General features: G+C 37.5%; 1 protein-coding gene across 6 annotated transcripts in view; it reads right to left on the minus strand.

The window, feature by feature from the left end:
- Positions 1-23619, minus strand: part of fbrsl1 (fibrosin-like 1) — a 358399-nt gene that overhangs the window by 253347 nt on the left and 81433 nt on the right. For all 6 annotated transcript variants that reach the window (XM_051921559.1, XM_051921560.1, XM_051921561.1 and 3 more), the window contains exon 3: positions 15210-15245. In XM_051921559.1, the coding sequence (XP_051777519.1) occupies positions 15210-15245 (36 nt within the window). The remainder of the gene's footprint in view (positions 1-15209; positions 15246-23619) is intronic.

Raw genomic sequence — 23619 nt, forward strand, 5'->3', positions numbered from 1 at the left:
GTTTTAATGCTAACAAAATTTTAACACAAAATAATTCAGCAATGTACCACATTCTCTTAATATCCAAACGCACACTTACAATATAAGTAGGTTAAAATAGTTTGTGCTGCAGCGGTTAAATGTTCATAACACTTTATAATGATTGCCCATTATATGACATAGTATCCCAAGGCTAACGTCATAAAAAAAAGTTTTTGTTAATGGCCGTGGTTGTTAGAGGGAGTTGTCGTTTTTTTATTCACCAGTGATCTGGTCAGCCAAATAATAATTTATTTTTTTATTATTGTACAGGTAAATGTTTGTAAACTTTTTAATTTTTCATTTCTTTAAGCTCAGTAACAATCTTGGGGAGTTCCCTATTTCCAGAAATAATATTGCCCTTCAGTATTACAAAAGCTATGCAGCAAGCATGTACCTATCGGCACCTTGTAACAGTGTGGACAGTGAATGCCTGTCAAACACAATGAATGAAAAGGGAGAGCCACTTTTCCCACAAGAAAGTACTGGCTGCTTAGATATACATTACCTCAAAGGAGATTCCAAAAGTCAGCAAGTTAATAATAAACATCTTCACCTCTGTTTCACATTCTGCTGTTGATCCTTTGATAATGCAAAATTATTTTTTAGCATAGCTAAAACCATTTAAACCTTAAGTAAATAAAAAAAATAATATATATATAAATATATATATATATATAAAATATATATACAGCTCTATGTAAAAGTTTGGGCACCCCTCTAAGGTTGCATGGCAATTGGCTCTGTCTTCATATGAAAAGATCACAGTAATATGCCATTTTTTACTACAGAAATGTAGACAAAGGGATGTTTATCAGACCAAAATTCTTAGTGTAGAATTATTGAGCTGTATGAAATAAAATAAAATGTCTGTAGCCATTTAATCCTGACAAGTTGCAGCACAAAATACCTTTGATTAGCTCATTAGACCTTAAAACAACAAAGACAGATGTAACCAATCATGAAAATGATTATTTAACATCGGTAACTGCTAGTTGTGCTTGTCCTTGGTTCTCTCTTAGAGAGTGGCAACATGGGAACCTCTAAAGAACTTTTTACTAACCTAAAAACTAAGATAATCCGTCGTTATGAAGTGTACACAAAATTACAAGAAATTATCACAAAGGTTTGGACTGTCTGTCTACACAGTCAGAAATGTAGTTAGGAAATGGAAAGCCACAGGAACAGTCCTTGTGAAGGAAAGATGTAGTATGCCAAAAAAAATATCTGAAAGGCTCAGCCGAAAGCTAGTTAGAATGGTCACAGACATACCACAAACCACCTCCAGAGAGCTACAAGAATATCTAGCTGCTGATGGTGTCATTGTACATCACTCCACAGTCCAGTGCACTTTGCATCGGGAACAGCTCAGCGGAAGGATGATGTGTAAAAAGCCTTTTCTGAGTACTCACCACAAGAAGAGTCACATGAGGAATACAAAAGTGCAACTGGACAAGCCAGAAACACTTTGGAAAAAAATACTGTGGACAGATGAGACAAAGGTAGAGTTATTTGGTCACAACCACAGGCGCTATGCATGGCGAAAAAAATGCACAGCATTCCAGGAGAAGAACTTGTAGCCTACTGTAAAATTTGGTTGAGGGTACATCATGCTATTGGGCAACTGTGTGGCTAGCACAGGTTCTGGAAACCTTGTTAAAGTTGAGGGCCGCATGACTTCCTCCCAGTATCAGCAGATTCTTGACAAGAATCTTCTAGTATCAGTTATGCCAGGGTTGGACGTTTCAGCACGACAATGATCCAAAGCACCATTCAAAATCTATCAAGGAATTCATGCAGAGGCACAAGTACATTGTTCTAGAATGGCCATCCAAGACCCCAGATCTGAACATCATTGAAAATGTATGGATTGATTTGAAGGAGGCTGTCCATGTTCGGAAGCCATCAAACCTGACTGAACTGGAGGCATTTTGTATGGAAGAATGGTCCAAAATACCACCAGCCAGAAATCAGTGACTTGTCATTGACGATAGGAGGCATCTACAGCCTCTTCTTCAGCAAAAGAAGGCTCTACTAAATACTGATGGGATTAATCCTTTGGGATGCCCAAATTTATGCACCTGCCTATTTTTGTTTAAATGCACATTAAACTGGTTCTGTTGGTCCAATAAAAATAATTCACTACTGAAATGTTGCTGTTTTCATAAGGTATAAAATATGTTAAAATGAAGTTGCTGTCTCAAAAGCTTAGCAAGTTATACATTAATACAGTAATTTTTATCAGGGGGTGCCCAAACTGATATTGGCAAAGGTGGACAAAAACATATCGGTTATTGGTATTGACCAGAATTTCTGTATTGATACGTCTTCAGCCAACATAATAGGACAAGAAAGCCATTATAGTTGTTCTTGTTTAATTAATTCTAAATCATGGTGACTCCTGTCCTGGCTACATCCACAGCCTTAGTCTGGACATCCAGTAAGCAGATATTATAAGAGGAATATCTCCATATTTTAAAATAAAGAAAATGATCAGACTGAGATACAGAGAATCTAGAGAGTTAATATAAGCATATCTGTAACTGATTTATCTATTAATAGAAAAGCTGGCAATATAATTTCTACAGGAAATCTGTTAGCCAGTGGCTTGATTTGTCTTGTTTGTGCTGGGCCATCTGATCAGAGGAGCTAGTTAAAGCAGATGGTTAAGAGTGATTCACAGTGCTTCATTAGACAAGATACTTTTCTTTTAGTCAATCCTGAACCACCCACCCCCCGCCCCTAAATCATACATTAAAGCAAAAAAAGTCTTCTTAATGCAATGCAGTGAATTAATAAGCAGCAATGTAATAAATCCCTTTGATTCATTGTTGTCTCTATACTATATAATCAGGCTGGAGAAGACATTGCTTTGGCAAGGAATAAAATGCCTCTGGCAATGGCAATCGGCGCCATTTTTAATACAGGATCGCTACTCTTCCATGAAGCTGTAAAGCTGAGATCTTTTATTTTATTGAGCTGTACATGCTATTAACTTTCCTGTTAAAAGTCTGTGGCAGATGAAACCATAGCCCACAGCACATCTCTACTCCCACGATCAGATTCCTCTTGAAAAGCAGCAGCTAAATTCGAACAAATGAGGCTCTGCTCATCTTTTATTTTTTGAAATAAATACTTTCAATATAGGCTAACTGTGCCTATTAACCATCACGATTTCATAGGCTATAAAAAGCACTTTGGAATTGATGACCTCATACTAAGCATTCACTCTGGCACAACAGTTGTAAACATGCAACTTGGGCAACATCTTGACAAGCCACCACTGTATATGTGAGGTTTTTGTGTAACTTTAGAAATCTGTTCTTTACTACAGAGATTACATGCTGAAATGCAGCCTAGTGGCAATGAATGAACCCACTGGATATCAAGCCTCACTGCTGTTTAGGGCACTGAAGGCAGAATAAATCCAAAATGGGCAGTGATATAAAGTTCCCCTAAATGGTGAGAAAAAGAGTGATGCTTCAAGAAGTATGTAAAATAAAAACAAAACCATGGAGATCTGATCTGCTGCAGGCAATGCAAGCGATGTTTGTCTAATCACTATGTTGTTGTGACTATCCAATAAAAGTGTTGGTTCATGCTTCCACTTGTCATCCAGGCTCTAGCAAACATCAGTCAGAATTGAGCTACTGCTCTTTTTTGGAGCAGGTCACTGAAGATCTTATAATTCCTGGGCTAGACTACAATGGACTTTCCACCTTATCATCTTTATCTTACCAAAACCTAAATGTTGTTAAAAGGCTTAAGGGCACTAAAATGAATTGTTATAATTTATCTGAGGTTTCTTACGGATGCGATGTATGCATTTATTGTTAACCCCAGTTAAACTGGGTAAATATACAGGAAAGAAAACAATGCGCCTTGAACGGCATCTGTCTGATTTTGTGTGTATGTGAAAGAGAGAGTACAAAACCACCCTTAACCTACGCTAATGTAAACTGAACAAAAAGTAAACAAAGGCCAAGGAAAAGATGCAAATCAGATGTGCTCTGCTGAGCAGAACATCTCGACTGGTGACAAAAGGTTTTGAGCCATATATTTACATAAGTAAACCACAGTAGTTTTTAGAAAAAAATATAGTGATTTACCAAAGGCAAATTCAGGAGCAAAACAAAGTTTACTATTTGGAAGAATTTACATGTACAACCCAGAACGAGAAAAGGTCTACATTTGGTGAATGTATTAATGGAAAGCATGTTCAGCAAAATAATTTACATAGGAAAACATCACACTAGCAATACGGTGTGAGACATGTCCTACACTGGCACCCAAGAGCAGAAAGGTCTTAGAAGAAGCCAAGAATCCTGTTCTATTCCAGTCCTACATTCACCACTGTGGACACCTGTATTCTTTTAAAACACCAACTTATTATTAGACACTATATTAAAGCTACTTTCATTATTATGAGGCATGAGACAAAATTTCATTGTATTGAATTTAATTATACAATATAATGCCAATATGAAATGTGGCCATGTACTGTGAATTGCATGACATTACTACATGATTGAAATGAAAACATCTTTTATTGAAAACAGGCAATATAGAAATATGACTGAAAAACTACAACTAAAGCATAACATGACAGACTGACTGCATGTTGAAAGAACTGTTACTTACCATCTGCATAATTTTGGGAAGGTGAAAGTTTCAGCACACAAGTTGCACACCATTGTACATTAAAGTGGGCTGGGAATACATGTTAAGGGTTTCGCAAACAAACTTAATTTAGTGAGCTATATATCCTTGGATGGCTATGGAGAACTGCAACATTGATTTATAGATGCAGCACTTCATCCATGAGCTAATGTTGAATCTAATTGAGACAAAGCAATCAAACTTGCTGGAACAAGTCCCACAATATATTCAAATACTTCTGAGTGCAGTAAGTTTCACTTATTGTAGCTCAAGAGAACAAGTCTTTAAGACATTGATACACCTTTCAATGATATGATGCAGAAATAGGGGTAGATAACAGCAAGAAGTAAATTATACAGCAGTGCATCTTTCATTGATTTCAACAAGGCAGAGGGTAAAACCTGCCAATTTCTCAATGATTGCTTTTCTGGTCAAGTCATACATCTTTTTCTGCTATGCCTATACCCTGGGAGTATAGGGGATATTACCACAGCAGAGAGGTTTCAACTTCATGCACAGTGTCGATATTCTCATTTTTCTTAAAAGGAAATATTACATTATAAGTTCTTCGTAGATACAGTCAACTAATGGGTTAGTAAATTCTTTAAGCAGAAATAAACAGACAACCACTGCTGAAGCAAAGTTTGATTTTAAATTACAAAAGAAAAAGATATGTACATAACATTTGGATGGCTTTGCACTGCAGTACACTTTATATTATAGGTTTACAGGGTCTTTATTTTTGCGTTTACAGAATGCAGTGAAATTTGTACTTGCATATGCTAGTCAACATGCAACATGTCTTGTACTACTGTGGTGGAAATATTTTATTTTAATATTTAAGATTAATGTATTTTAATGAAAAAGAAAAAGCAAAAGCTTAGAAAAACTTAAAACTTATGTATCTGTGCATTGATATGAATTTATTTTTCAGTGTTTTGAATTACGAATCTCTCATAACGAGTAACACCAAAAGTTCTGTTCTTTTTTTTGCTATGAAAATGTTATACCATGGGAATAATGTATCACGAAGTCTGAATTACAATATGAATTGCATTGTGGGCATCTTGTGTTGTCTTCATTCCTATTCACTACTTTATCATTTTGTTTTTTTTAAACAGCCTCATCAGTTCAGCGAAAAAAAAAGTTTCTGCTTTACAGTATGTTATTACCAAGTCGAGAATACTTAACCCAGTGCTTGGCCAGAGGTGTGTACAGTGTATACTAGGGGTCTTCTGAGGAAAATTGAGAAGTGTGCAAATATGCAAATAAGCCAAAGTACATATTTTTAAAATCTTTTTATTCAATAACCCATTAATATATAAAATACACTGTGCTGTAATATTTGTAGTGCTTTAATCATTAAATGTATTTTCCTGAATATGTAAAATGTCACAAGTTCAATTTCAGCAAGTCTTTTATTTATCACTTGTTATCTGAGTTGGAATTACAACTGAAGGTAAAGCAAAAGTCATAAAAACAGAAATAATGTAAACATACTGTTTCACTTGGAAGTTGTGGGGATGTTGGGAGAAGGAAAACTAATGATGTAATACAATTTACTTTTTTTTCAGTCTTCTGGCAGCATCAGGTACAAAGGCAGGATGCAGTTCTGGACAGGACGCGAGTCCATTCAAGCCCATACTCACACTCAGGGCAGTTTGAAGTTACGAGTTTACCCAAGTAGAATATTTTTGGGGATGGGGGAGGAAAAAGCAGAGGATCCATAGGAAGCTCCACACAGACAACAACCAGGCATGTGACTCAAACCTAGGATGTTCTATCTGTGAAGCTTCATCAAAAACCACTGTACCACCCTAATCAGAATTTTATTAAATTATTATTAATTAGAAGCACAGCAGGCAAAGTGTGGACAGTTACAGTATCTATCGGAAGGTTGCCGGTTCGACTCCCATAAATGTCAAAAAGGGACTCTGCTCTGTTGGGCCCTTAAGCAAGGCCCTTAACCTGCAATTGCTGAGTGCTTTGAGTAGTGAGAAAAGCGCTATATAAATGCAAAGAATTATTATTATGTAGAATATCAACTTTGTATATCAACTTAATTTTGTCATCTCTCTCTCAAAATAACATTGGTCACAAGAGGGATCACTTCTTTTCATTTTAATTACACACTTACTCTTACGGCAGCAAACTGACTTGGTGTACAAATAGTACTTCTAATACACCTTAGGCTGAAATAGACCATCCAGTTCATAATGAAACAAGTTCTGCAACTAATTATCACAAAAAATGTTTTTAATGTTGAAGGAGGAAACCATATAGTAAGCCTTTCAAAGTACGATCACAGAGAGCGTCTCAAAAATATTATGAATAGCATGCTACAACATCAGGAAAAGAAATAAGAATAAAACAGCAAAAGATACATATAGGGGACATCAGATTTTTTTTCTACAAATGCACAAAGACTGAAAGATATTTTAATAATGTAGTTTGTTTTTCCGGTGTCTTTAATACTAAAAGACTAAGCAATGCAAGTTTTCTAAAACAGGGAGGCAGATAACAAGGCACAGTCACGTAGTTTAAGCTCCCCCAAGTAATGTGCTGGAGAAAGAAAGGAAAAGAGAGGGAGAGGTGGGCTGGCCAGAATATGAGTAAGCGGTTTAAATAAAAGAACTCCGCTCATGGTCTACATTTTTACAGTTTGGCTTAAGTACTATAATCTCTTGCTGAAACATTGATATGCTTATGATATAAAGCAATCTATACTAAAAGTTAACTACTGCCTCTTCTAGAATACCAAAGTGGACTGAAATGGTCTCATGCCAGCTTTGTGTTGAAACTGGCCTCTATGAAGATTTGAATTAGAATCTGAAATACTGCACTATGTAATGTAAGCTAAGTTTTTCAGTACCATACTTTCTAAAAAATCTATTCTTCTAGAACTAAAAAAGCAGAGAAAAAGAAAGTGGTCTATTTGGAAATATATAATGTGGCCAGTTGACGGCTACAAGGAGATCTTAGTTAACTGAACCATGAACCAAAGATGATCTAGTCAAAACCACATGGTATGAGGAAACTATCAAGAATAAACTTTTCATAGCTTGATGACAAAGACCGTTTCTCAAGTTAAAGCATCTTCTAATTTGCCATGTCACTCTTGATTCCTTCTAGTACTCTCTTTATTTAAGTGGATTTAAATGAATTCCCCTTTTGTAACAAAAATCAAAGTGCTTCCAGCAAAAATTGTGGATAATACACTGAATTGCTCTTGCCTAAACCATAGGGTGTGCAGCCACTGGAAATTATTTTAAAACAGCTATTCAATAGACCCTAGAGCCTGAGGCCTTTATCTGGACTACATGATTGATGTGTAGTGGGCCCCGCTGTGGTTAACAGCAATTTTTATCTGTTGCTAGAGGCAACAGTCTGGGTCCCTGGTGTGAAGCAAGCAGCAGGCTTCTGCTCTGAAGCAGGCCCGCACACAGGGATAAACAAACCTGGACAGGCCTCATGGTGGGCTTCTGACACAAAAGCCTCCTCCATAAAGCCTGCCAATGTCAGGCCTCTCACTGAGGCCTGCTGGGTATTGGTTTCTTTTACTAATTTGCCCTGTATGAAAAGATGGTGCTATAGAGACACCTGTGAGCAAAAACGCTCACTATAGGGTGAGGAATAGCTACACAACATGACTTAGAACTTGAGGAAAACATGAGGGATGGGGGGTTAGGAGGAGCAGTGAGAAGACTGTAGGAGCAGTTGGGCTATTATATTATAAGTCTACATAAGGTCATCCAGCAACAGAGCTGAAGGAGAATAGAGCGTTGGGAAGTTCAAAAAACCTCCTCTAATAGACAAAGCTTCTCCATAGAGGTACAGCTGCTGATAAAAGCAGACCCAAATTCATGACATCACCTACTAATGTTTCATTAAAACAATAAGGAAATGATGGCATTTCTTTAAGATTTGTCCATTAGAACACAATTTATATTTAAAATAGAAATGTACATGCAAATTTGACTGGGGGGGGGGGGGGGGGGTTGTAATTTGAGAAAACACAAATCACAAATGAAAATGTAAGAAATGCAATGTGTTAAAATATGTCATATGGCAATAACTAAAATTACCTAGTTTTTATTATTTATATTAACACGCTCTCCTTCTTTCTTAGTGATCTTTCAGTTATGTTCAGCATTTATGTCAATAAATGATCATACTACATTTTCACAAGTATTATAAAAGCTTAATTACACACAAAAAGCAGCACCCACATACAACACATAAAATGTACCATATGTGTCAAAAGAAATCCTGCAAGCAAGAGTCCTGTGGGAAAATGTTGTGTACTTAAAAATTTTTACACATGGTTGCATGGATCCTAGTTTAATGTCTTTTGACTGCAAACCTTTGATTTCTTTTAGATGAGAACTACAATCACAGAGTGACTAGAAAGAGCATGCAAGTATGAAAACAAATGAGAATTTAAGAGGACAAGATAGAGGGAGAGCCGGATAACACTTAGTTAAAGTAATAAAGTGGGGCGGGATGTTACCTAAAATGCACATTTGACACCCAGATAAGAGGACTAAATAAAGCTTTCCTCTATTTAACAGAGAGTTGAGTGCCACTCCAGGGTGTCACCATCTAAAATACTGTACATAAAATTATGTAAGATGGGGTAAATTAAGCAGTTCAAGGTCATATTAGCAATGATAATTCATAAGAACACTACAAATTTTCTCAGCTTTATCTGGGCCATGAATACTATGAAAAAAATCAGTGATTACCTATATTAAAAGGTGGTAGTGTGCCTGTAGCAAGGTACAGTTGGATTTGGACTGGGAATAATGCTGAGGATATATGGTCTAAATGAACAAAGTATCACAGGAGGCTGGGGAACAGACCCAGCCGGGACGCCTGGAAGGACCTGGAGGGAGAGGGGCAAGGAGGCTCAAGCACGTTGGGACCCATGGTCACCGTGGCGCCCTGAGCCTCAGACAGCCCGGGAGGCAGTTACTTCCTCCACACCCGGGAAGATGGACAAAGAGCCTTCCTGGGACGCCCGGAGTGCTTCCAGGTGCAAGGGCAGCACTTCTGCCACACCAGGAAGTGCTGCCGGAAGAATGTGATCAGGCACCTGGAGCACATCCGGGTGAGAATAAAAGGGGCCGCCTCCCTACAATCGGGGAGCTAGTGTCGGGAGTGGGAGCAGGACGAAGCTCCTGTGGAGAGAGGAAAGGCGGCCCACGGACATTTAAAGAGAGGCCTGTGTACAAGGTGGTTAGTGCTGGGAAGCACTGTGTGCTGTGTGGGACTGTGTTGAGAGAAATAAATGTGTGTTTTGATAAAGATGTGGTGTCAGTCTGGTGGTGTCCGGGCATGTCTCACAAAAGTAAGCTCGTAGAGAGTTGGTGATTTCTGAAGTAAATGATATATAAGAAGAAAGACATAAAATCAAAGCAGTGAGTCAAAGTTAAAAAGGGACATGGACAAATTGGTTAGGTCTGCCGAAAAGAATCATAATGTGGGCCGACATGTAGAAGATCCTATAGGCAAAATTAAGCTTCCTCATTTGGTCCACATATGATATGCACCTAAATCCCAGAAATGTACACCTCTGGTATGCAAAAGAAACAAACTGCAAACTAAGTGATGCACAGAACCAAAGTGTACAACACATTCTCTCTGGCTGCAATGCGGCACTAACCTAGGGTCAGTATTGTTGGTGCCATGACTGGGTTCTTCAGAAGCTCAGCTCAGAAGTCCTGGAGGAATGCAGGCTGGAAGTGAACAGCTTGAGTTCCATAACATCACAACGGCTAATCCAATTCCTCAGGCAATGTGAAGGAGCATAGAACATCACCCTGAGGCAGTGACCTGGACTGAAACCTAAAAGCGACCTGAAAATGAATGGCACCTGAGGTCCAACCCTCAGACCAGATATCATCTTGTGGTTGATCTGTGCCAGGACAGTGATCATGGCTGAGATCACTGTCCTGTTGGAACTGTCAGAGATGATGATGGAAGCCTACAATGTAACACAGTAGCTTACCTGTAGAAGTTGGCTGAAGAGGCTTCATTGGAACATCTAAATAAGGATTTCTAAAGTTTATCAGAACTGCTGGTTCCAGACAAAACAAAGAATTGACAGATGAGGCACAGCATAGATGAAACAATGCAAAATGGGGAGTACAAGGTACCTAGGGTTGGCTGTATGGAATGGTAGGGAGACATCGCTACCGCTGCTTTACCATCCTGAGATGTTCAGGAATTAAAAGGGAGAAACATCAGGGAAAAGTGGTTTCTTGCCTGATGATCCTACAGCTGGCCAGCTGGCACAAGTAGAGGTATGTGAGGCAGCCTAGCAGGTAATGAATACCTGTAATTCCATGTGCGTGCAAAGAAGTGTAAAGTTCATATCAAAAATGGGGAGCTGCATAACATCTGATTATATGCTACAAATTATGCTACCTATGATTAAAATTTCCATGAATGGAGCTCATCACTAAAGAGAATTTTAAGACTACTGCAAGGAATCTACAGGCACACAGCAAAAACATTCAAGCTGTAGATACCAGTGACATGATGCTATTTGGAAATCAGTATGACAAAAGAAGAAATATTCTGAAAAATGTATATTATATTTAAGAGCAAACACTGTTGTGCCCGTTTAAAAACCATCAGTCTGTTTCTGTGGATGCAGGCACCTCCTCAACTGGCTCTGGCAGAGTGTCTTGTTTTAAGAGTGCTTGCTCTCAAGTGACGAAACAGATAAAATGACCCTACTTAAAAAAAAAAAAAAAAGACATAATAATTTCAACAAAGAAGCTTAAACATGTCTTTTTTTTTCTTCTTTTCCACACCTAAGATCAACACGTTGTCTGGGTGGCAAAGGGTTTGCACTTCTGTTATCAAGCAGCGAGGAGTTAACATCTATATTAAAATGCAAAGATAACAAGCAACAGTGAAAGATAAGGTTTCATCTTACTGAAGATTTCTCAGAAACCGAGTAGGCGATGCTTATCAGTCCAAGGGGGGTGACCATCAGATAACCTAGTTATCCCCCGTTATGCACTGCCTCTCAAGCCTGCCCTTACTGCCATTTCCTGCACACCTCTGAAACCTCACTGAGACAGCTCATGCCCCTCAGTTTAACCACAGCAGCAAGGGCTGACAGCATACAGCACAAATAACTCTCGCAGTGCAAACCAGGATCCTGCCGCAGGCTCGAGGTGGGCCAGACCACAGATCTCAAGCAGCGATAAAGAAAGTAGAAGGCTTGAGAACTTGCAACATCCTGTTTGAATTCTCTCGGATTCTGCCAGTTGGTAACTCATAAAGACATAAGTACTTTCCGTTGTCACTGGGGTCACACAGCACTGTGGCATGCTTATTTTGTTATCTCTCCTGTCAGTTACAGGCGGAAGGCACATCCTAGCAAGCAACTCAACTACCACCACTGGTAATGCTGAATAGCACATCTAAAGTATCTTATTCTAGATGTTCCTTAAGGTTGAAAACACCATACAAAGAGTAAAGTGAGAGCTTTTGACTCTGTGAGCTGGATGCCATACTGTATTTCAATATCTTCATTGTAAGTGTCAGTGTTCTGTGTCTCATGGATATTCAACCAAAAAACCTTCAAAGTAAGTTATTTCTGTTGTATCTATTAAAGAAATCTTTTTTTCCCAGTGATGATTTCAGGGTGACCAACTGTTTTAAACATGATCATGTCACTGATCTGCATACCGACACAGCTCTGCTTGAATATACACTTTCCACTTTTGTCTTGTTTATTGTTTATTATGATCTATACATATTAATAAAAGGCAAAGCCCTCACTGACTCACTGACTGACTGACTCATCACTAATTCTCGAACTTCCCGTGTAGGTGGAAGGCTGAAATTTGGCAGGCTCATTCCTTACAGCTTACTTACAAAAGTTGGGCAGGTTTCATTTCGAAATTCTACGTGTAATGGTCATAACTGGAACATATTTTTTGTCCATATACTCTAATGGAGGAGGCGGAGTCACGTATCGCGTCATCACGCCTCCTACGTAATCACGTGAACTAAAAACAAGGAAGAGATTTACAGCACGAGTCAAACGCGGGAAACGAAGGTAAATGACGTTAATTTTTGACTGTCTTTTAATACTGTGTAAGCATACATATTAACACGTGCAATTAAACGTGTGCATTTACGGGGTGATTTCTCAGGCTTAAAAGCTCGCCTTTTAATAAAAAGGTAAATGCAAAACTATTTTCAATCATTCTATGATCTGCTTCTCACAACTGAAGGCACCGTGGCTGATGTTACGTCACTTGCTGTCCAACCATAAGCGTTACCTAGTAGGTAACCGGACACTCACTTCACTCCCTTTCGGTAATCGAAGCTCTGAGGTTTTCTTTTGTTCTTAATTAAAATTTAAAAGCAATACTTCACCGCTGCTATGCCCCTCTAGCGCTGACGTCCGAGGTTCGATTACCGTAAGCAAGTGCAGTGAGTGTGTAATTACATTCACGGCATTCGTAGTCTGATTCACAATCTGATTGTATTATTGGTTACCTACGAGGTAACGCTTATACTTGGCCACCAAGTCAGGTCGAAGTGATCACTCGAGTAAAGGCCGCTTCACAAAAAAACAGATCCTTAACAAACTGTTATTAGTATATTTTCCCCTCAATTTAAAAACGTTTTATTTTCTTCTTAATAAAAATTTAAAAGCGGTACTTCGCCGGTGCGAAGCGCGTCGATTTGACCGACTGACACATACAGACATATTCATGAGTGCAGGTACTTCGGAAAGAAAGCACCGTGTAAACCTAAAGTGTAAATTAAGTTCATAGACCTACAAAAGGTTGCCATTCATTTGAGGCAAGATTGCTTTTCTTCTGTACAACTATACGTTGCATTCTCAAGAGTGTGCTTGCACGGCTTCAGATATATATGTATATATATATGTATGTCTATATATAAATATGTAAGCTTATAAGTAGTGCCTTACTTCTCTTTAAGAAAGGAAGATGTAATGATACTTGATTTAAAACGATTCCATGTCTTCCTGGGTTTGCGTAGCTTATTGTCAATATCTTTACACCTGTTTTTAAGACTTATTTACTGAAACGGCTTTCACGAAAAAAGTTAGGGCTTTGCTACAGGATACACCCTCCACAAGTTAAGCAAGTAAAAATAAAATATATATTTCTGTTTATTTAAACCTTTAAGTTCGTATGCATAGCCCCATTTGGCTGTTTAATTTTTTTTTTTCTTTCTTCAGTGATATTTAATCTCCTTAAAGAAAAAGAACATATCCATTTTACTTTTTTTGTATCTCTTTAGTAATATTTTAGTGTAAAAGGATAACCAGTATTTAAACCTTTCATGTTACTTTATACATTTATTTTACACAATGTTGAAAAATTAATAAGAAAGCTACATATTTTGGCAGCTGCTGCTTTCATTTTCAATGAAATGAAAAAAGCTCTCCAAGAGAAAACGTCAATGAAGAAGAAACAGTTTGCACTATCTAAAAATCAGAAACCCTCATTTATAAAAGTTTGCTGCAGATGACTTAACTGAAAATAAATGAATAGTTCCTATGTGTATAATACATATTTATCTATTTTACTTATGCCTTTATTCCACCAACTTACAACATCTGAGGTACAATTTGTTACATTACTTTTGTTTTTTGCAGCACAGGCAGGTGAAGTGACTTCCTCAGGGTCACACAGTGGTGTCAGTACCAGGATTTGAACTGACAAGCTCCGGGTTTACTGAAATATTACTGAACAAAGAAAAAAAACGAAAACGGCAAATACGGCTATGCATACAGATGTCCATCCGTCCATTATCCAACCTGCTATATCCTAAATACAGGAGCCAATAAGTACATATGTTTATATACAGTATATATATATATATATATATATATATATATATTGTATATATATATATATATATACAGTATATATATATATATATATATATATATATATATATATATGTGAATGTATGTATGTATATATGTATGTCTATATATATATATATATGTAGATATGTAAATTTGTATATGTATATATATGTTTATGTGGATGTGTATATGTGTATATACGTATGTATATGTAGATATGTGTATATGTAGATATGTATATATATATATATATGTATATGTATATATATGTTTATGTGTGTCTGTGAGTGTATATTATATATATATAAAAGACAGCAACACTCATAACAATGACAACACAATTACATTGACAATCATGTTACGTTATTTTTAAAATGTTTCCTTTTTTTTTTTTCATAACTTCTTAACACACTACTTCTCCGCTGCGAAGCGCGGGTATTTTGCTAGTTCATAATATTTCCATGAACAGCATACTTTTGCAGGACAAGGCAGCCTAAAGTCACCACCTTTTTTATTAGACAAAGAAAGTTAACAAGCTGCCCCAGAAAAAAAAAAAAAACTAGCCATGAACAAGGGGTATTTTTCAATAGAAAAACAACTGCATGCATTACACTGTTTCAAGTGTCCTCAAAAACAGAAGGAAAGCAAATTGGCTTACCGAATAACCCCGGCCTGAAAGACTGTGAGTTGAACTCTGTGGAGAGAAAGAGAAGAGGAGTGAGCAAAATAGCGTGACCCTGTTCTTTACATTCTTTCCATAAACTGCATATTATCAGGTGACATTGTAGAAAATGAGCCTTATGGGAGAGAGCATTAAGTTTACTTCTAACTATCGAATAAACTATCAAATTAATAAATACAGTCTGCCATCACTTTACCAAGCTCATCCATTCCTGAAAACCCCAGTTTTTTTGTAATGCAAACACTTTTTACTATTAATTTAAACAGAAAATGTTTCTAGGCATCCCCTGACCCAAACAAGGCTTGCATTTTTGTTCAGATTACACAAAAAATATATGAAGAGAAAAGAAGTAGTTGAATAATGATAATAATACAAAGTCCTTCATTCAATACTCTTTAATAAAGCCAATAACCTGCTCTTTATCACTTCAAGATTCACATTCACAAGAAAGGTCTTTCAATCGTTCTTGGAGTTTTCCAGCTCTTTTAAGATTTTTTTTTTTTAGCCATTATGCTCAGGGTAATGAAAGAAAACATGCGACCAACACAAATAACAAGCGGACCAAACCACAGCATGTGAAATCACATGTACACCTCACTGCAGCCTGCAGATCCAGTCCAATACAATTCATCAGGCTGCTGAGAAGACAATAACTCAACGCAACATAAGGGTATGAGAGTGACTGAGACTGGGACTGTGCTTTACCCACACCAAGCCTCACCTGAAACATCCAGGTCCTGTAGGCCATAGGGAGGTGTACTTAGAATGCATACAAATGTGACTGGGTATGAGCACTAGCAGGCGTGTTTGAAAATTTTGTACACACACAAAAAAGCTTCTTTGCAGTTAATAAAACAAAAGGAGGTACTATAAGACTTTCTTTTGTGTATGTTAACTTTTCACAAAGGTTTTTTTCTATAACTTAAAATTCTTTCTCAATAAACATGAAATTGTTTAGTAATTAGTATATTTAAGATGTGGCTAATAATGCAACTAATTTGCTTAAGAATCACTACTGGATTGACTGAAAAACCTGCAAGCAAATTAAAGTGATGCTATGAACTAGACCCCACTTTCAGTAGGCAAACAAATACTCACGGTGATCATTTACTTGCTTGTTAATGTAAAAAGTCTGCACCTTCAAATACACCATGAGGGCTGAAACTCAATGTACTGTATATTACATGCAAATAAAGATCAAGAAGTTTATGTGTTCTCAAAGCAAACATGAGAATGGACAAGATGTGCCATTTAACCTACTTTGAGAGTGGTAGGATTGTTGAAACTAAACATAGTAGTTCCAGCATCTCACAAACAACTTCCCTCTTGGGTTTTTTCAAGCTCTGCAGTTTCTAGAATTTACAGAAAATGATGCGATACATCAGGGGAGAATGGTCAAATTTGATAGAGCTAGCCAAAGGCCCACAAACTTTCCAACAACTGCCTATTTACAGGGGGGTTCACAAAGTTATCTGAACTGGCAACACATGGCACCTTTGAGTAAATAGTCTATAGCAGCACAGAACCACATCAGCAGCTACTCCTGTCAGCTTAACACAAGAATATGGCACATTTAAGATAAGAAAAATTTTGCCTAATCTGACAAATCTTGATTTCTGCAGTGACATCCAGATACCAAGGACAGAATGAGATAAAAACAGCATAAATCCATGGATACATTCTTTGTTTGTCAACACCAGTCTGGCGGTACTAGTGTAAAGGTGTGGGGAATGGCTTTCTTGGCATACATTTGCCCTCTTATTGCTGAGTGTCATTTTAATGTTACAGTGTACTTAAGTATTGTTGCTCACCATGTAACAAAGCACACATCATCTCAGGTTGGTTGCATGAACATGAAAATGAGTTCAGTTTAGTCCAACGACCTGCACTGATAATTGTTCTCATTATCTGGATCTCATATAGCGCCTATGAAATTATGTTGAAGAGAAAGTTTTTAGCATAAATACAATACGTGGAATTAAAGTTTGCAGTAAATGTGATACTTCTGTGTAGAATGGACCAAAATCCATAAGAAATATTTTTGGCATCTTGCTGAATGCTTGCCTTGATGAACTCAGGCTGTTTATTGAGGCAGAGGTGTGGATCCTATACAGTACTTGTGTCTAATGAAGTCATCACAGTGGGTAAATTATATGTATGCTCGTAGGCTGCTGACAAACACCCACGTTACTAAATTATCACTGAAAATCATCTAACAATACGAGGAAGAAGGACACCATACGACTTAACTGCAGATGATAACTCTAATAGGAAGGAGAACATTCACACTCGCCCAATGATTATTGAACAAGTACAAGTGAGAACTTTATTGACAGAAGGAAAACATTTTTATGCCTCCTTTACTGCTTTTTAGGCGCACACACAACTGGGCTAAATGCTCTGGTAATTCTGCTTTGGAGTAATTTTTGAAGTAAGCTATAGACTACTGTGCTACTGGTAACATGAAAGTGTGACACACAATAAATTGTAGCAGGGGTGTCAAACAGAGTTTCTGGCGGGCCACAGTAGTATAAGGTTTTCATTTCAGCTGTTTTTTTAACTTGCAACTAATTCCTTCTGCTAATGAAAAATACTGCTTTTGAATTCATTTTAAATAATGTGCATTTTAATATTCATAACCCTGGTTTCCTGCACAGAGCTGCAAGGTGAACAGGTAATGACAACTAATGAAAAACACAAACTATGAAAAACATGAATTACCATTATTTTTAATTTAATTTGATCAAATGTTGTAAAGAGTGAGAGGTGCATATCTTGTTCTTAAAGAGAGTTATACTCCTAAAAGTGATTTTAGAGTTCCCCTTTTCTTCAAAATTTCCAAAAATGACATAAAAATATTAAAGTAAGAAAAGGTTTATAAAAAAAAAAAAAAAAAAAAAAAGCACTCTGGAAACCCACTTGAAATTCCTGTGCATGTTGGAGAATGAGAGACTTATTTAAATGATAATGAGGGGAATCCTTTCTTTTAGCAAAGGAGAAAAAAAAATCCATTAAATCTCCAACAACCTATAAGACGAGAGGTCAGAAAACAGCTAAACACTTTCTCTTAACAGCCATTGTAGAGGATCACTAAAGGCTTTACCTGTGCTCCAGAATACAATAGGATTTAGGGACACTGCCTTTACTTGGGGAGATTGGGCTGCAAAGAAGAGGGAAGGATGACTGCCAATGTATGTTAACACTAGAATCCCTAAAGCCTACAAAAAAAAACCCGTAATCCTGGCCCACCTTAAATCCCTTCACACCTCTCCATCAGCGTCTTTTGTTTTGTAAATGTGTCGATAAGCAGCAAGCAGCCTGCTATCCCATCTCCACCACCACCACCACCACAGAAAGGCCAAAAAGCTCTCCCAGCTCAAGCCTGGGTGTGAGGTACTTGGAGCTGTACAGGGTAAAAAATATATCGTTATTTGGAACACATGCATTTCATGTGTGTTCTGTGTCTACAAAGATCTATGTAAGTGTAGCATGACAGAAATGTTGAACACATACCTAAAAGACAAACTTTTTTGATGTTTTAGTACTAACGACAAAATTTTGACATGAAGTGTATAATGAGTGAAGACTGAAGTCCAAATATCAAATAAGCAGTTTCACAAAAGGTACAAGTATAACAAAACAAGTGCGGTTTTATTCTGGAATAAAACCGAAGAAAATGGAATCTGATTAGTGTACTTCATTGTTACGACTGCTTTTGTAGTAAAACAGCAGTGTCAGATCAGGGGGAGCGAGAATAAATCTGAATTAAAATAAAAAAAAATAAAAAAAAAAGCTAACCTTTACAAGCACCATACATTTACACTGGCTGTTACAGACTCAAATCAAATGTATGTTTTTTATTGTATAATAGTATAAGAGCAGCTCACTACTCAAAACATTTATTTTGGGAAGCAGTAAGGCTCGAACCTGTGACCTCTTTATTATGAGTCAGCAGTTCTTACCACTGTACTACCAAAACAGTCATGACAACGACGTACACTAACCAGATTTCTTTTTTTTTGGTTATAGTCTTGAATAAAACCGCACTTGTTTTGTTATACTTGCACCTTTTGTGAAAGAGCTTATTTGATATTTGGACTTTAATCTTCACACATTATACACTTTATGTCAAAATTTTGTTGGTAGTACTAAAACATGGAAAATGTTTGTCTTTTAGGTATGTGTTAAACATCTATTGCATTTCCTGTCATCCTACACTTACATAGATCTTTGTAGACACGGAACACACATGAAATGCATGTGTTCCAAATAACGATATATATTTACTCAATACAACTCCAGGTACCTCACTCCCTGATAAACAAGACATGAGTTGAGAGATCTTTTTGCCCTACCTGCCGCGGTAGGCGTGGGGGGGGGGGGGGGGGGGGGGGGGGGGTATAGCAGGCTGCTTGCAGCTTATTGACACATTTATAAAACAAAAGACGCTGATGGAGAGGTGCGAAGGGATTTAATGTGGGCCGGGATTACCAGTGTTTTTGTAGGCTTCAGGAATTCTAGTGCTAAGGTTAACTAAACAGAATAACACAACAAGATTATCTCTTCCTCCTCATTCCCTAAACTTCAGATAACTCATTCACACAGGGTAATGAAACAATCCTGATTCTTTAGATGGTTCACACCTCACAAACTTCATGAAATTTAATTATGCCTTAGCACAGTATGACTTTTTAATGACAAAATTCAACACAAGTGAGTGTCTTTACACATAATCTGTGTCCTTTCTGTCAGACTGTAGAGACACAAAGGGTGCAGGCTCAACAGACAAACTGCTGCATTTGTAACTTCTCTTTCTCTCTCTCCAAGGGTAGAAATTACTTTATTTTGGAGTTTCTAACATTTTTCTTTTCTTGCACCTATTTTGTCATGCAGTACAGCCCATCTAAGTGTGTAGCTATTTTTTCATACAGCACCCGGAAGTGTCATGTATAACAACAACTGCACTAACTTAAATGTGCTTACTTAGGCGTCAACAAGTATGACAGAGATGTTACTTGCTCACCTCCTTTTAAAACGATGACAAATTGCATTCAGAGCTACTTAATCCCTTTAGTATTTAGTTTGAATTAGACATGAAGGCTCTCCAGGCACAGTGAACAGTGGAAAAACATTAATGTGAAAATGTATTTTAAAAAAAGTATAAGCAAGTTAAGAATCTGAACTGAAAAAGGGCACCTGGCTCTTTGTTGTCACCAAAGGGTCTCGACATTTGGCCGGCAACATCAGATAAGGTGAACTCTCTGTAAAGGGTAAGGAGTTGGGAGCATTGCTCTAATCCGCAGATGGGAGAGACATCCAGGGCTGAAAGTTTAACACAAAGCAGTGCTCTATTTGTACAGCGGCACTTAATCCTCACTTTGCCCTCCCATTGTCTAAGTAAAACAAACAAAACAAGTGATAAGCAGTGACCAGACACCCTTCAACTGGAGCCCTCCGAGTGCTACCTACTCTCTGCTGGCCCTGACCCAGTAAGTGGAGATTCCTGCAGAGAATGAAACAAACAGCTACTGACAGCACTTCAAATAAAACAAATGTAAAGTTTGTGTTGTTTAGACCTCCTACCCTCACCCACCTCACAATGGAAGCAGCTGATTCAGAGTAGCAGCAGGAACACCTCTACAACTTAAAAGACTGTACTGATTGAGTGAGCAGGGTACACAAAATAATTCATTGAAGATATCACAATTTGTCAGTAGACAATAATATTGCAGAAACTCAGCATTTAGATAATTAGTACAGAGCAAACAGTCTCTGTATGTGAAATGGCATCCATATGTAGAGACTGAAGGGATAAACACAAATATGTATACTGCTACCCATACACATGTTTATGTTAGTCAATATCTCTCTATTATAAAAAAAAAAATCCTGGAAAGCAAAAGCAAGTCTACGATATGTGATCTTCTCGGAAGACATTTAAAAGACCTGCGAGACAAAAGAGACTTGCCACGAGCGTCTCACGGGGACCGTAAACATGAGACTTGGTGCCAAGAGATTGTCCCAGGGCCGTCTCGCTGGGACGTGGAACATGAAATTCTTGCAAGACACGCCCTACTTACAAAAGATATCATATAACAGCACACCCAGCAAAAAATCATATAGTAATATATGATATATAGTAATATATATCATATATTAATGATATTAGAAATAACATAGTATATCTCCCCAACACTAAGGATCCCCCGAAACCCCAGTACTCCATAATAAATAAATTAGAGTCTTTCACTAGGATAGATTTACCTGATTTGCATAAAATAATTTCTCAAATGAAACCATCCACCTGTGCCCTTGACCCAATACCAACAAATTTTTTCAAAGAAGTATCGGGTGTGCTTATTGATAATGTTCTTGACATAGTAAATTCGTCATTAGATACGGGGGTCTTCCCAGACTGTCTTAAGACTGCGGTAGTTAAACCCCTACTTAAGAAAAATAATCTCGACCCCTCTTCTCTTGAAAATTATAGACCCATCTCTAACCTGCCTTTCTTAAGTAAAATTCTAGAGAAGGCAGTCATTATGCAGTTAAATGAGCACCTCAATAAACATGCTATTCTTGATAAATTTCAGTCAGGTTTTAGAACAAATCACAGCACAGAAACTGCACTCGTTAAAGTAGTAAATGACTTGCGGGTAAATGCAGACAGAGGCCATTTATCTGTTCTCATCCTCTTAGATTTGAGTGCCGCATTTGACACTATTGATCATAATATTCTTAAGAATCGCCTTAGTCAATGGGTGGGCCTCTCTGGCAGTGTCTTAAACTGGTTTGAATCCTACCTGGCAGGGAGAAAATTCTTTGTTAGTTGTGGTAATTATAACTCAAAGACACATGATATTCTATATGGTGTTCCACAAGGCTCTATCCTGGGGTCCGCTGCTCTTCTCAATCTACATGCTTCCATTAGGTCAGATTATCTCGGGACATAACGTGAGCTACCACAGCTATGCTGATGACACACAGCTGTATGTATCAATAGCACCTGATGACCCTAAATCTCTTGATTCGCTAACACAATGTCTAACCTGTATCTCAGAATGGATGAATAGTAACTTTCTCAAATTAAATAAAGAAAAAAACCGAAATCTTAGTGATTGGCAATAATGGATACAGTGAGGCTATTAGAAATAAACTGGATGCATTAGGATTAAAAGTCAAATCGGAGGTAAAAAGCTTAGGGGTAACTGTTGATTGTAATCTGAATTTTAAATCGCATATTAATAAAATCACTAGGACAGCATTTTTTCACCTAAGGAACATAGCAAAAGTTAGACCTCTTATATCATCGAAAGATGCAGAGAAATTAGTTCATGCGTTTGTCTTTAGTCGACTAGATTACTGTAATGCACTCCTCTCAGGACTACCCAAAAAAAGACATCAATCGTTTGCAGTTAGTGCAGAATGCAGCTGCTAGAATCCTTACCAGGAAAAGAAAATCCGAACACATTTCTCCAGTTTTGATGTCACTACACTGGTTACCTGTGTCATTCAGAATTGACTTTAAAATTCTGCTTATGGTTTTTAAAGCTTTAAATAATCTCGCCCCCGTCTTATATATCGGAATGTCTGACACCTTATATTCCAAATCGCAACCTCAGATCCTCAACTGAGTGTCTCCTTAGAATTCCAAGAGCAAAACTTAAAAGAAGTGGTGAGGCGGCCTTCTGCTGTTATGCACCTAAAATCTGGAATAGCCTGCCAGTAGGAATTCGCCAGGCTAATACAGTGGAGCACTTTAAAAAACTACTGAAAACACATTACTTTAACATGGCCTTCTCATAACTTCACTGTAATTTAATCCTGACACTCTGTATATCCAATTCATTATAATAACCATTCAAAATCTGTACTAACCCCTACTCTCTCTTCTGTTTCCTTTTCCGGTGTCCTATTGGTGGTGGCTTGTGCCACCACCATCTACCCAAAGCACCATGATGTTCCAACAATGATGGATGGATTAAAAAGCCAGAAGTCTGTATAACCATCAGCATCAAGTGACTCCGTGAGAACCCTAACTACAAAGAGGACTATTTCATTTATGTTAGGTAGAATGCCCAAAGGGGACTGGGCGGTCTCGTGGCCTGGAACCCCTACAGATTTTATTTTTTTTCTCCAGCCTTCTGGAGTTTTTTTTTTGTTTTTTCTGTCCACCCTGGCCATCGGACCTTACTCCTTCTTATGTTAACTAAAGTTGTCTTATTTTAATTTCTTATTTGTCTTTTATTCTTCTTTTCTTCATTATGTAAAGCACTTTGAGCTACTTTTTGTATGAAAATGTGCTATATAAATAAATGTTGTTGTAGTACACACAGATCATGTGCTCTCAGCACATATAAAGTGTATAAGGACAATACGGAGAATA

This window comes from Erpetoichthys calabaricus, chromosome 18, assembly GCF_900747795.2.
Source record: "Erpetoichthys calabaricus chromosome 18, fErpCal1.3, whole genome shotgun sequence".
NCBI lineage: Eukaryota > Metazoa > Chordata > Cladistia > Polypteriformes > Polypteridae > Erpetoichthys > Erpetoichthys calabaricus.